General features: G+C 37.6%; 1 protein-coding gene across 1 annotated transcript in view; it reads right to left on the reverse strand.

Moving 5' to 3' along the window:
• LOC119260417 (rho guanine nucleotide exchange factor 28-like) overlaps nucleotides 1-15,766 on the reverse strand; it is a 200,889-nt gene that overhangs the window by 9,536 nt on the left and 175,587 nt on the right. Inside the window, exons 13-16 of the mRNA XM_037529350.2 lie at nucleotides 14,582-14,693; nucleotides 11,043-11,085; nucleotides 6,263-6,386; nucleotides 5,776-5,908 (exon numbers count right to left, since the gene is read on the reverse strand). Coding sequence (XP_037385247.1) covers nucleotides 5,776-5,908; nucleotides 6,263-6,386; nucleotides 11,043-11,085; nucleotides 14,582-14,693 — 412 coding nt within the window. The remainder of the gene's footprint in view (nucleotides 1-5,775; nucleotides 5,909-6,262; nucleotides 6,387-11,042; nucleotides 11,086-14,581; nucleotides 14,694-15,766) is intronic.

The raw sequence follows: 15,766 nt of genomic DNA on the forward strand, positions 1-15,766 counted from the left end.
AGGGAAAGAAAACAGACATGAAATAGGACCCAGAGGCCAAGAAGGGAGAACAGGATGTGACAACAGGCCAACAGGATGAGAGGGAAGTGGAGCTTTGTGAGATGAGAGAGACCGGCAAGGGAGACAAAGGGAACAAGGGAAGAAGAAAAATCAAAACGAGAAGAACCAACATGACACAGATATCAAAGCAGCACTGTGAAATTAAACTTGAAAGATTCCCTCCAGAACGTAGAGAAAAAGAAGGGTGTAATCATAAAAGAGAAGATGTCATACAAAGAGACAGCAGAGCTCACACCTCTCCAAGGAAGAAATCAAAAAAATGAGGTCAGAAGCAATAGTCAAAGTTACAACAGACAAAAAGTTTTATAAAGCTTAAAAAAAGAACCACAAAGGGCAAATTAAAAGATCTCATCTTTCTCTAGGAAAAATTATTAAATGACACATTCCTACAATATTCGTACAATGAAAAAACTACAAGTCCTCAGGCATCCAGGCAGAAAAATCAGGTTGTCAAAGGAGGAGTAAGGTCAGGCAGCCCCCTAGACACTTCTACTGTAATATTAAATACCCAGATAGAACGGACCCATGTTGGGGCAGGGGGAGGAAAGGTTTTGACCTAAGAAATTATTTAGTTGGCAAGTGAAATCAGTCAGAAAGACAAAGACCAATACCAGATGATTTCACTCATATGTGGAATATAGAGAAACAAAGGGACTGACAAAATTAAACCAAAACAAACTTAAAAATTGAGGGGGGATGGAGGGGGGCTTAATGCTTTGTGAAGATTGTGGGTGCCTTGGTGGTAGGTGAGAGGTGGCAACATACATCTGAAGACATGTGAACCTATACCCTAAATCATATACTGTTATAAGCTGATGTTACTGCAATGAAAGTTACAAAAAATAAAAAAAAAAAATTAAAGAAATTATTTATCTAGGTAAATTGTTTTTCTTGTATGAAAAAAAGTTATACCTTTAGAGCCACAAAGAATTTAGATACAGATTTCAGAAGACAGGTTTTAGAACTGATCAGTCTGATAACCATCTTGAAAAAATAATTACCTGAAATCCTTTTCTACCCTATGAAGAGTAGAATCAAAATTAAGAGTTCAAGAAAGGATCAGAGTCTTTTTTGCAAAGAAATTTCAAGTAAAAGCAAGTACTAAAAACAATTAAACTAAAAATCACATCTAAAAATTTGTTGTAAGCTTGACAAAGACTGTATACAAATATCAAATTATTCTTGAAATAGAAAATCATCCTTGGATTAAACACAGAATATAAAAACAGTGAATTCATTGTACTAATAAAGGTTGGGGAGGGGTTAATATGAGGGAAATAAAAGAGCAATTATAAGTCTTACACATTCTTAGAGTTCTTAGTAGTAGATATTAAAAGAGAATATCTTGCCAAATCCTTGGAGAAGGCAAAGGCAAAAACATATAAATAATATATTTTCTAAATAGCTAAGAGACATCAAGGAAAATCACAAAAAACTATAAAAGTGGATAGCCATAAAGTTAAATGTAAATAAGAAAAAAACTCATTATAAAACAGGGTCTTTCAGTTACATTACAGATTACATATCACTAAATTAAAAACATACACCCCAAATCAAAAACACAGAAATAGGGGAAATATAAAAAGAAAAAGGTAAGCAAAAGGAGTACTAATTTTTTTTAAAGAGGTAAAATTCAGTGCAAAAAGCATTTGGTAGCATTAAAAAAGTGATTTTATACTGATAAAAGTTAAATCTATAGTGGAGTTATAATTTGTGCACTTCTGGGCACTGAGCAATGTAGCATCAAAATAAACTGTGGTGTCTATTTATCATCAATCAAGGAGAATTTTATACAGTTTTTGTGGACAACTAGTAATGGGTTTAACAGGAAAAAATGGTATCAGAATCCTAATTATTTAAATACTTTGTTTTATATGTTGTTGAGATTAGAAATAGTAACCGTCACGGTTAAAAACAAAAATATACCCATGAAAAAGAATTATCAAACAATAGCAGTAGTTTATATGTCATATTCTCTTAGCAATGTAAAAACTTTAATATTAAAAATCAAAGTTTAAATCCACAACATCTCCCTCCCTTAAAAAACTATTAACACTAAAACTTCTTAAAAATACTATGGGTTAAAGAGGAAATTAAATATATATTCATAATTCTAAAATTTAACCCAAGGCAATAATCAAATGTGTGGATGTGACATGTGCAAAAGAACGCTCCTTGCACCATTATGTCATGAAAAAATTGGAAAAAACTTAAATGTACCATAAGGAATAATTAAACACATTTGATATCATCATCAAATATAAAAGGCTGACATTCTTATTATCAGAAAGGATTCCATCAAAATAGCAATTACAATTTTTTCTAGGTAATACAATTTTGAACAACTCTGAGTTTCTCCTTCAACCTTGTGCCTTCTATGAATCCTTCTGCATTAAATAATGAACTTTTAAAGCTAAATATCATGATAGACTCTCAGCAATTCCCATTCCATGGCCATCCACTTGACTAACCCAGTATAACCCAATATATTCTTCAACAAATACTGGGCTTTCAGTGAACCCTGACTTTCTATCAGTCCTTAGCTGCATAGGAGTGTCTGAAGGTCCAGCTTTGTGACAGCTGCTGCAGGGGATACAAAAGAATTATCATGTGATTATAGTCTTGAAAGAAACTAGTCTATTCTAGGGCCTCCCTGGTGGCACAAGCGGTTGAGCACAGTGCTGTGAGCTGTCTGCAGCCTCTGCAGTACTGGTTTGATCCCCGCTGGCTGCGGAGATACCCACATGGCGCAGCAGACTCTCCTGTCTCACCCATTGCTCCCCTCAGCAGTGTATTTCAGTCAGTCTGCCTGTTCTGCTCCCTGCTCTGTCTCTGGTGAATCCTCTCACCTTTCCGCACATCTGGCCTGCACCTGGGTTCTTGTATAAATAAGTAAATCTTAAAAAAAAAAAAAAAAAAAAGAACTTATACCTAACCCAATATTAAATGCAGTAGGATAAATGGATCATAAACATCATATGCAGGAACTTAGGGCAGAGTAGTCTGGGAAGATTTCTCAAAAGCAGACAAGAAATCTGGACCAATGCAGAGGAGAAGGGGAAACAAAGAAAGGAGACTATCATAAGCAAAGGGACAGAGGCAGAAAATATATGCAGTGGGAGAAAAGGCAGCAGGCCTGGCGAGGTCTGGGGAGGCCACTGCTGAGAGGGGGCATCTGCAGGACCAGCCAGCAGGACACAGGCAGGGCGCCAAATGGCCAAGTGAAGAGCTTAGACTAAGCACAGTAAACAAAAAGAGAGGAGACCTTAAGTATAAGAGGGCTGATGACAGCATTTTTTACAAAGATTAATGTGGTGAAAGTACTCAGAATAAATTACAAATGAAAATACCAAGGGAGCAGGAAACCAGCACAACTTGCTGTCAGCATCCAGAAGGCAGTTATGAGACTCTACCCAAGGGGAGAATGGAAATGGGTGGGGGTGAGGGAGGTAAAAGGGAAGAGCAGTCAAATGCCCATGGACTGAGCTTGCACCATTAATACAGCAGGAGAGACACCTTTTGCATGGGTATTTTGGGGAGAGTTTCAGCCACTCTTTTCTACGAGACAACCCAACAAGATCCCCACACAAATGGTCACTCCAAGCCAGTGTGCCTGCAGCTGTTGTAAATATCTGTAGTCCTGCCATAATTCTCAAAAGTGGTTATAAAATGACATGGGGGCTCAATCTTCTTAGCCTACTGGAAATAAAGTAGAAAATGAGGGATAAAGACAGGAATCTGGGAAGAAGCAGCTAAATATAGTATTTTAGAACAAAAGGCTGGAGGCCTGTACTTCTAAACAATAAAGAGGGAAAGAGCACATGCCCGAGAGCTGAGTTTGGAGGGAGCGTAGAGTCAGGAAAAAGGAGACAATACAGGCCAGATTTGGGGGCACAGGAAAGGCAGCATTCACTAAACCCAGGAGCAACAACATGAAAACCAGGAGACTCGTGAGTCTGAGCAATGCCGACTTTCTAACTCGACTAGAAACTGACACCAAAGCAGGATTTCTGTTAAGCAGTGAGGACAGACACCTAACATAATAACTGAAAAAGTCTCAGGGATCGATGTGAGAGCAGCAAATGGGGATCACCCAACTCGGAGAGTTTGTCTTCTAATTCATCGAGAGAAAAGTCTTGGATATGGCGGGAGTTTCAGTGGAAGGAACGCAGCCCTGAGAACAAAGATGGAGCCACTTCCCATGAAACACACCATCACACACGTACCCCAATTGCTGACCGTGGGCAAGCCAGAGCTACCCCACAGCAAAGCTGACAGCGCACTGGTGCAGGGGGAGAGAAGGGAGTAGGATCAAAACAAGAGGGGTGGGAATTGGATGGGTTATCACCGAGATGGCATCACCGAAGACAGTGTCAGCTGTGAGAAGACAATGTGATCTGTCTTCATGCCACATGCAGACTGTATTTTCATCACATGCACAACTATTGACACAACATGGATGATTTTTAATTGTTTTCTAGAAGTTTAATGAGGAACTTACCCTGCTCTTCTCTCTGTGCTCCCATCCCACCCCCAAAATGTTTCCCTAATTCTGACAAGTAGCAAATACCGTGAAATGTAGTTCACCTGCCTGGGGCTGAATTCTTTTGCTCTGAATTATTCTTTCACTCTATAAATATTTATTAAGCCCCTACTATGCCTAAGGCATTTTTCTAAGCACTGTGGAAACAGCAGGGAATAAAGTCAATAGACAGAAATGCAGTCCTCATAGAATTTAATTCTGATAAAGGAGACAGATTAATAAAGTCCACACATAAAACATGCACTTGGTTCTATGGTGTTAACTACTGTGCAGGGAGGAGGGGTCAGGGAGAGAAGTGAGCCAAACATAGGGTGGTCAGGAAAGACGCCACACAGAAGCTGTCATCAGAGCACTGGAGTTGGTGAGAGAGAGCCCAGGCACCAGCCGAGGAATGAGAGTTGCAGGGAGTAGGCAGCAGGACAGGTCCTGTGTGGCGCGGCATGCCTGGCAGGCTCAAAGAACAGCAAAGATGCCAAAGTGATGGGAGAAAGGGGAAGAGAAAACAGGGTAGATCATGGGACCTGGCAGCCAATGTCGGGGCTTTGGCCTTGCTCTGGGATAACAGGAAAACAGGGGGGATTTGGAACACAGGGAACTATGCCTTACCAAGTTCACTCTGGCTGGTGTCTTGATAACAGACTTTAGGGAGTAAAATTTGCAAGAAATCATTTAGAAAGCTACTGAAATGGTGGCTTAAAACCTGGCTCATAACAGTGGCAGGCATGAAAAGTGGCTGGTTTTCACAGAATTTAGAAGACAGAGTAAAAGAATTGCTGAGGGATTTAGATGTGGATTGCAAAAGCGAAGCATACAGATAGACTCCAAGATTTCTGGCATGAGACTGTGGTTGGAACTGCTGTGAACTGAGGGGGATCAGCATGTAGGTAGACACAAGAAGGGCAGAGCAGAGCCCCATTTTGGAGAGGGGACATCTGAGAAGCTGTGTGGACACCCAGTGGAGGTATCAAGTAAGCAGAGAGGTGTACACGTCAGAGCTTCCAGGAGACAATCACTTGTGGACAGAAAGCACTCTCTAGCCATCCCAGGTCAAGCTTGGTACATCATTCGGTCATATGCACCACATTAAACAAAGGTATGCGTGAATATGCCCAGAAACAAGCCCAGTCTGAGGAAGCAAAACACAAAACACAACACTAGGCTCAAGAACTTACTGGAACACTGGAGTGATTCTTTTCCCAGGAGTGTTTTATCACAAACCAGACACTGTACAACCCCAGAGAACATTCCAGGGATGAATTGGTGTCGGCTCAGTTTCTCTTTGTCTTTGGCATCCTTGTTTTTTGTCTTCAGAGTAGCAGCAGCAGCAGCAAAGTGAGGGAAATGAGAAATGTTGAAAGTCGGTCTGCTTATAGAAATCATACAAACAATCTATATCTTCCATCCAAAAACAAAGACACACATGGAGAAATATAGTAACACCAAATACAGCACCTCCCGGGAGTGGCACTACTGTAAGACTAGCTAGTTGTCTTAGTTTTTCAAACAGCTTGGACAATATCCCATCAGAAAGAGAGAGATCTTCAAATACATGTGTATACAATCTAAGGTTGCTGACTTTAAACGGAAAGTAGAAACTAGAGTTGCTGAGAAACTGGAGCCAACTATGTCAGTAGACAATAGGCACCGAACCCTCCTTACCTTAGATTTATTCCGAGGACTAGTCATCCTGTTCATGAGGAAGCTGAAAGTCCGGCTCACTTTATATTTTTCAGAGTCTGATTTGGCAGGTATGATGTATTTATCCCATTCTTCCTCCTGAATTCTATAAAAAAAAAAGAACCTGTTATCATGATTATAATATTTAAAGAGGGAGCTAAATCCAGCATATTCATTCATACAGGTGTACAAGTATTCAGCTCTTCTGTACACTGAAAAGGTTTGTAACAAAATATTTGAGAAATAACGGAGATTATAAACTTAAGATTTTACTCTGAAAACACTCATCTCCCTATTTATGATGCTAATAGAGATTTCCCCGAGCACAGGAGAAGCCAAAAAGCAGTATGAAACTGGGTTGTACTTATTTTTGGACATAGAGATCATACTCAGCAGACACATGTTTCCTTTGTCAATATATCCTGGAAAACAAGCCATCTGCCTCTTGCTTCAGGCTTCCCCACTCAACCAGACCATTTACTAGCTGAGACTCACTAGGTTTAAAGGCGAGAAGACTGAGGATATGTCCCCAACATAAGAGGCAAGTAAGTGTAAATTGTACCAAATCCATGAATATCATTTCTTTTCCTCTAATCAATACAATCATTCTTTAGGGAAAAAAAACCCAGCTATGAAAAGTTATATTTCCACTGGAACTTTCTCTGATAAAATTTTAGATTTCTAATATTATTAGGGAAAGAATGAGAAAGAATATATTAAATATTAACCTACGTATCACATCAAAATGCCTATGTCTGTAGGCTCAGTATTTCCAAAACAAATGTCTCATAATCAAAATCCTTCCTCAACCTTCTCATTTGCCAGCATTAGTGGCTAACACACTCATCCCTAGGAAATAGTCTTTTTTTTTTTAAGATTTATTTATGCATACAAGAACTGGGGTACAGGCCAGAGATAGGGGGATGTATGTGAGATGATTCACCAGAGACAGAGCAGGGAACAGAACAGGCAGCAGATTAACTGAAATACACTGCTGAGGGGAGCAGTGGGGTGAAACAGGAGAGGTCTGCTGCACCACGTGGGTATCTCCCTGGCTGGAGATTGAACTCGTGCTGCCGTGGCTGCGAACAGCTCCATAGGCTGCATCTCAACCCACTGCACCACCAGGGAGGCCCAGAAACAGTCTTTAAAAACTATCATATTATGGATTCAGACATATATATATATATATACATATATATATATGATTACATAAGAAAATACTAAGTTCAATGACAACTTTGTTGGACTTCAGGTTTTCTCATGTGATTGGTGACAGGCTTAGACTAAATTATCTCTAAGGCTCCTTCCCACACTGAAATACCATATGTACTTACTTAGTATATAGTATCACAAACCTTTAAGTTATTTAACCTCAATAGTCAATATTTGAGAGTTCAAATGTATGAATCCACTTAGGAAAAAAACAGTAAATGGCTTCTGAGCTATCTCCTGCCATGCTGATCTAAGGACATAGGCATATCGTGATACTCAAATCCTGCTCAATAAATGAAACTGGGTTTGCAACTTAGAACCCAGTTTTTAAAAAAAGTTAGAAAGATGGGGGCCTCCCTGGTGGTGCAAGGGGTTGGGCACCACACTATGAAGCAGTCCGCAGCCTCTGCAGCACAAGTTCAATTTCCAGCCAGCCAGAGAGCAACCCACATGGCTCAGCAGACCTCTCCTGCCTTGCTCACTGCTCCCCTCAGCAGTGTATTTCAGTAGATCTGCCTGTTCTGCTCCCCACTCTGTCTCTGGTGAATCCCTCACCCTCCTGTGCATCTGGCCTGTACCCCAGTTCTTGTATGCATAAATAAATAAATCTTTTAAAAAAAAGTTAGAAAGAGGGTGAATAGAAAGGAATGCAGCCTATGACTACCCAGAGTAACAAAAGGAACTCAGACCCTTTTCTTTCCTTTCTACACCCACAGATACCTCTGGTCAATTTTGCCTTAATAACTGAATGATTAATATTATAGGTAAAAATTCCATACCTCTTGGGTCCTAATTTTAAAAACAGATGGCATAATATTCCACAAGTTCTTTTTGAAATGGAGAAAAACACGTTCGAGAGCTTAGAAAAAAATCCTCTCTGGAAAATCTTTTGTGACTTTACCAAGTGCCATACAAGACCACGAGCAGGGTAGGAGGCCAGAGATGGTGAAGTCAATGTGAATCTTGTGGTCAAGAGTCCTCTCCCCCACTTCCTAGCAGGATACACCTAAACTCTTTCAAATCAAATAAAATTGATTCTTGTTCACTCAACTCTCCCCCAGTTCCCCATGCTATAGAAGATTATATCAAGAACAATGTTTCAGTTTTGATAAAAATATATAAATGTATCACAATTCACCAAATATCCTATCTACCTATACAGAATGACTTAAAATCATACCACTTAGCTTTTAAGCCAAAAACTGACAAAACTTGAGAGATGATAAAGTAAACATAAAAATACTGAAAAACTAAATATTTGAATCTCAGATGAACCATCCAAACTGGTAGCAATGTAGATACCACAGACACAATTTACATCAGATTTTGAGACAAGATAACATCAAGAAACCTCTGGACAAAGGTGGAAATTTGTTTGATTCCATGTTTCAAATATAACTTAACTATGTGGTTTTCACCTATATAAAAATGAAGTACCATACAGAAAAATTGAGAAGGGAAAAATCCACAACTGATTTCACAACAGAATTTAAATAACTTAATTTGCAAATATCAAGGGCGGGTGGAGAATCATTTAAGCCCTCTTCAACATCCCAAATGAGAATGTTTAACCTCACCTATCAATTTGAAGACCAATGAATCACACCCAATACTTTTTTTACAAACCTATTCTTCAGCGATTCTCTTGCTATTGCCTTTTAAAATATCTTAAGAAAGTGTATACTTAGTATCTTAATATTTAACCTATTATTTCCATAACCTTTTTTTTAAAGAACCAAGCACTTCAATGTTTAAAAAAATTCCCCACTATCCAAATTAAAAATTGACACAGGAGACTTCTTTGAGTACTCAGATGCTCCGTTTTTGGTTTGTTTGTTTTTTTTTTCAATAACAGATTTAAGGCAATAATAAATAACTGGTAATAAAATAACAGTCATGCCATATAATCTTGAAGACACTGGGAGGGCTGGAGCTTGTGCTCCTTTAGAAATGAGCTTGCAAAGTCTGGAATGAGTCCCCCTTCGAACCTGGCCACATTCTATTTCATAAATTAAGTGATTCATATAAATAAGAGCATTCCAAAGAAGGCTGACTTTTGAGCAAAGATCTGCAATATGACCGAAGGAAAGCATTAGGTATGCCCGGGGCTCTTTCTGGCATATCCAACAAGACATCAGAATAGAATAGTAGGTGAAATGAAAAATCTACTGGACTAGAGAACCAGGGAATATGACAAAGTCTGATGCTTTCAGAAGGCATTTTTTTAGACCATGATGAACCAAAGAATAATAACTTTTTAAAGACCAGGAATGAGAAGACAGAAAAGGATAATCCCCATACATTTCACCCAAATTAAAGCCTTTATCGGCAATATTTAACCAACTACAAAATTGGCTTCTCCAACTTTAAATCCCTCTCCTGATGGAAATAAATCATGTTGGTTCTAAAATATCTTTAAATCAGTCCATGACTTCTCCAATTGTTACAAAACTAATAGGGAAAAAACTGCTAATTAAGATGACCGAGATGACAGTGAAATTGCAGAATTAATAACTCGCTTAAGGACAGAGTATCTGTAAGCTGCTTAACACAATGCAAGGCAAATAAAAAAAAAAAAAACTCAAAATGATCAGTTATTTCCGTGGCTGCTGTCCTCACCGCCACTGTCAAGTCACTTTCATCATTGTCATCCAGTCCTTATGGGTCATTCTTAGTATCCCTCTGTATCATTTCTATGCTAGTATCAAATATAGGAATGAACAAAAGGCTTTTTCTTATCGATATCTTTATTACAAGACTTAAAACAAATAGTACAACTTGATCTATGTATTTACCAGTTTCATACTTCAGCAAAATTGATCGTTTTCCTCTTTTTCACATGGTCTCTCAGAGTCAAACATTTAAGCCATTCCTCACACTTGTTTTGCACATAGCCCGGGGCTATTTCATAGTGTGACTTCTCAGCAGAAAAGGATAATCAAGCAGCTAGTTACTCAAGACCAGCAGAGCTCAACCACCCAGCAACAGCCCTACCTTATAGGGAAAAGAACCTTTAAGCTTCCAAATCTGCCTATCAGTCAGAAAACTGATAATGCTTAAAGTACTCTCTGCATCATTTATTTTTTGTTTCAAACTTAGCACTTTTAAGCAATACTTTATAAAACAGACATCAAAGATGACAGGTACATTCTATAACCACCTAGGGGCTGGTTCCCCTGTTAAGTCTTTTTGAAGTCTTTTTGTCACTAAAGAGGGGCAAACCTGATGCTTTTCTTTCTTTTTTTTTTTTTTTAAACTTGATGCTTTTCTGAAGCAGGTGGTCTACACATTGTTCCCCTTGTTTCTGTACATGGGATCCGTATGGAATAATATACCATCCCCAGTTCTGAGGCCTGCATATCTAGGGACTGAAAGACGAGAGCTGGCCAACCCACAATGATACACAAGCACAGGGAGCAAAGGATTCAGGCAGGCTCATTGCACAGAAACTTCTCACAAACTGCTGAACAGAGATCCAAAATGATGTACAAGTATTTCCAAAGGTGGAGCAAGCAGTCCCCTCAGAAATTTGGAAAAGTTAAAATACCTTTTTTCTCCTGGTGGCTCCGGTAAGCTGTAAGCTCTTTGCTCTACAAGACACAGAACAATATAATGAAAACTAAGGCCGATGAGCTAGCACTCATGTGTTAATCTAAAACATAAATACGTAATCATGTTTTGTCAATACACATACCACCAGTTAGGAACTAATGAGAAAACAAGTCATTTTATAGAAGCAGGGAATTGCTCTGGATACCTTTATCACTTTCCCTAGATTGGAGAGAATGAACAGGAGGCCAAAACATGGTAACATTTCATGTCTTCATGAACTAAGTTAGCATCAGCCAAGGGCAGCAAACATTTTCAGAATTGCAGAAAATTAGTTCTATCTCTTTGGCTACTTCTCTCCAGAGCTTCATCCCTTATCCATAACACTAATCCCCCCAACACAGAGAATCAATAAGTACCTTAGCTCTTGTATAGCAAAGCTCAAAAGAAAAGTCTTCCTTAAGGCCAGCATAAGGAAGAGTCCATGTTTAATGTAGCTACCACCCCTTTATAAAATCCTTGCAGCAGCCAGTTCAGGGAGGTGCTTTGTGGTTCCTGGGAAGGGAAAACCACCTTTCCCAGTGTGCTATTGGGGGCACAGAAAGGGCAGGTTCATGCAAGCAGCTTAGCACCATCGTGTTTCCAGAACTGGAGTACTTACTACGGGGATGGAGCAGAGACACTGATTTAGACAGTGAGAGAGACTGAAGAAGGGAACGGCCACTGTGGAGCACACCATCTACAGAGCAGGGACAAATCCTTTACCGTTACAATCCAGAAGAGTAAAGAGGCTAAACTAGGCTGCAAAGGGAGATGGGCCAGATACATAAGGAGGAAAACTAATAAATACATGTCCCCTGATATATGTAATTATCAATTTTGAACTTAATACTATTCTGTAGGTAATAGAAAATGTACTTTAAAGAGTTTGAAGGCCTTATTTTACTACTATTGTTAAAGCTCCTCAAATTAAGTTCCTCAAATTAATCACCACCCTTATCATAAATAGGCTGAGCTGCTAAGAGAATAAGCTACATGTCCAAAATAATGCAAGTAAAAATGTGCAAGTACCACGCTCAGGCAGTTGGACAAATTCTAATAGGATAGATGCCATCCATCATTGCATATTCAAAAACATCCCCCTTCTCAAACTCTTACAATGTGGAACACATGTCCATCTTGGTGAGGTTGCCATCACCACCTTAGTACTGTTCCTCTCTATCTAAAGTCACATACCAAAGGGAGGACAGGATTGGGTTTTGTTTTATGTATACAGCATTAAACAATAAAGTTGTCACCAATGTACTCTTGGTTCACATAAAGGCATGGAAGTAACAGGGAAGAGAGAACATCACATATAAGAATAAAAAGGAATGAAAGACTATTCTATCTTTGTATAGTGGTATTACAGTTACATACAGGAGTTTCACACTGGGGCGAAAGGAGACTTAAACTGTTTAAATAGAGAAAATTTTTATAACTATTCAAAACTCACCAAAGACGACTTCAGCAAAGCAAATTATCAATTTGCCTCTCATTAATCTAACAATGAGTATCTTTCTAGTCAAGTTTTCACACCTGTGCTTTGATCACACACAGTTAAAATTAATCTTCCTTAAGAGTAAATTTATTCTTCATAGTCTCTTGGTTTTGATTGACTTAAATGGCATCAACAAATGTTTGCAAACATACATGAATATCCATTAGACTCTGTACATTTAGTGTGAAACCTCAACCTAAATTACCTGTTTGCAATTCTTGCCTTCTGGGAAATAATAAACTTCATTAAAATAGCCCTATCTTGAAATACACTGTCTAAAGATAAGGTTTTCCTCATAGAAAAACCAAAGGCTTTTCATGTCACAATTTATTCCTTTAAATTCAAATGCAAAGATTTAAGGATTGCATGTAAGTGGAAGATGCCTCCTTTTTTACTCATTAAAAATTTCATAAATCAGCTCTTTTCCCTTATAAAAAATGAATTCCATCTCAATCATCTCATCAATAATTTAACACTTCAGAAATGTCTGATTTTAAAAAATATACATACTGCAGATATAAAGGCAAGGCTCTCATTCTACACATTGCACAGTACACTTGAAGGTGTTTTCCTAATAGCTGAAGCATGAAGTTAATTGCCCATCTAGGAGCTACCAGGGAAAAGATGTCAAGCTCGGTGAAAGGAATCCCAACTAAAACAAAGGCTAGGGAGACACAGGGATCCTAGAAACTCATGAGATGGAAAAAAAAAAATCCAGGGTAAGTGCAACCGAGTTTCTTTTTCTGTCCTCTCAAGGCAATTTTATTCTTTCTTAACCTTTCCTCCATCAACCAATTCTAAAAATTAAACTTGACACATTTGTTAGCCATCTTGCTTTTTCCTCTTCCAGTAAGACTTTCCAGAGAGAGAGAAAAGTATGCCTAGTAGCACTTGTTGTGTACTTTATCAATCTTACCTAGTTTATTCCTTCAAAAATTTTTATTAAACACCCCCCCATACAAGTCACTGCTTTAAGATTACAGTTCCAAGTACAAATATTATGTTTTCAATATTGTTCCAAATAGTATGAAAATGCAAGAAAGCACTGTAATAAAACAAGAATAAGAAATATGGAGTAAATTCAGTCCCATTTTAATTCATGTACAATGGTTAACTGAGAAGTGTATCTTGTGTTTTATAAGTCTTTCACGACTCTTAAGGATAATGGACAAGAGGGGCATTATCAAACAGATTGACAAAAGCTTTGTGACAATGCTATATGTTAGAGTGCCATGACATGACATATACATGCCAATGTAATTATTACATGATATATTATATACAGAAAGTATGAAATTATCATTTTTAAAACAAAGTTGAAAATGGGGATGTTGACTGAGTCAGTATGGACAGTTCTGAGTTGTTTGTAATTGTTCTATATATTGACCTGAATTCACTTTTGAAAATTCATCAAATACCCGCTTTCTGTAGGTATCCTACAGAAAGTATGTGAATTAAAATTGTGTGTGAATTAAAGGTATGTGAATTAAAATTTTATTGTATAAAAGTCATATTTTTAATTCCTTACACTGCCACAAAAATGTTGAGGTATTTGCTCATGTCTCAAATTTGCTGTTAGTCAACTCTCTGAAGCCCCTTGCTAAAGAAAGGAAGAATATTCATTTGGTAATGACTCCAACAACTCCAAGAGTTGTATTATTTCAGCAAATTATCAATAGACATAGGGCAAAAGTATTTTTTAAATAAAATCCTTCAATACCCTCACAGCGATGAACCTAAATAATTTCTAGTTTACACTAGCTTTGAAAAAAACAGTTACTCTAAGAATAAGGCAACAGAGAATACATGTTTATAATTTCATCAAAATCAAATCTATAACTTGATTAATGAGCCAATGAGAAAATGATTTTACTAACCTACGAAAAATCAATTTGAAAATAGAATTGAAAATTCTTGCTGGCTAGGTTTATCATAACTGCAAATCTGCTCTGGAACAAAATTCTTTTGAAGTCAAATGGTAAACAGTTCTTACTTACCTTCACTTGAATTGCACACTGTAAAATCACGCACCAAACGAGATTTTCCCAAGGAAATTTTGGGTGATGAGCAAGAATAAGAACGTGAGCGGACTCCAGAAAGTAATGATTCCTAAAAGGGATCAAAATAAAAATAAATTCTCCACAAAATTTGATAGTACTGTTGACTATGAGTACTACTAAATCAGCAACTTTGAAAAAATTTAATACATACATTTCTGATATAACTTTATTAATGAATTGTTTCTGCTTGCAACTTGCAATTTTAAAAATGTTATTTTTTAAATGCTTTAGTAAACTTTAGCTTTTGGGAACAATCATATATATTGTAGAATACAGTTATATTCCAATCAAGTAGGTAAAAATGAAAAGTTAAATCATACGACTTTCTCTGCATATTCAACAATGAATTTGACATTTTTTTCACCTGAGTTGTAAGTTTCGTTCATTTATACTACAGTGTTTAAACAAAAATCTCTATTAACTGATTCTCTACAAGTAATGATTATTAGAAGGTAGTGGAATAATAACATAAATTAATAGTTTTTTAAACTTCCAAACAGTATTTAATGTTTTAATGTTAGAAATGCTGCTAATAGGGAAGAATGCACTAGGTCTATATACAAATCCTTCAATTCTGTGTTCAACTTTTTATAGGCCTTCCCTCTAGCACTTCCTAGAAGAATGTTTTAATACCACTGACTTATATTTCTTTTATTCCTTTTTTAAAACCTGCCATTTTTGTTTGTTTTCCCAATTGCGTATTATTTCTATGGTTATATTGGCAACATATGTGAAGATACAAGATGGCAGAAATGTGGTTTTCTTGTATGTTCTAAAAACTTAAATGAATATACAAATGAATGCCATTGATGTCACTTATGGCACTCAATTTCCATCTAACAGTAGCCTAGAGACATCAGAATTCATCCCATTCATCCATTTTTAAGACACCACCTTAAGGAAAGGGTTAAAAGAAAGTAACGCCAAATTTGTTACTAAAATTAAGCCATCAGCAAGCCCTGCACAAGCACTGCCCTCTTTTGTTCTCCTTAAGTGAAAACACATGGTCATCCTAGGTTCATTGACTTAGTTAAAGAGCCTGGAGGAAAGTTGAAAACAGAAGCTTGATCCTGCTTCAGAGGGTCTTGGGCTGTGGGCCTCTGACTTTCTTGTGGGGGAGAC

The sequence above is a fragment of the Talpa occidentalis genome, unplaced genomic scaffold, assembly GCF_014898055.3.
Source record: "Talpa occidentalis isolate TD23 unplaced genomic scaffold, MPIMG_talOcc4v2.1 talOcc4.6, whole genome shotgun sequence".
Classification (NCBI taxonomy): Eukaryota; Metazoa; Chordata; class Mammalia; order Eulipotyphla; family Talpidae; genus Talpa; species Talpa occidentalis.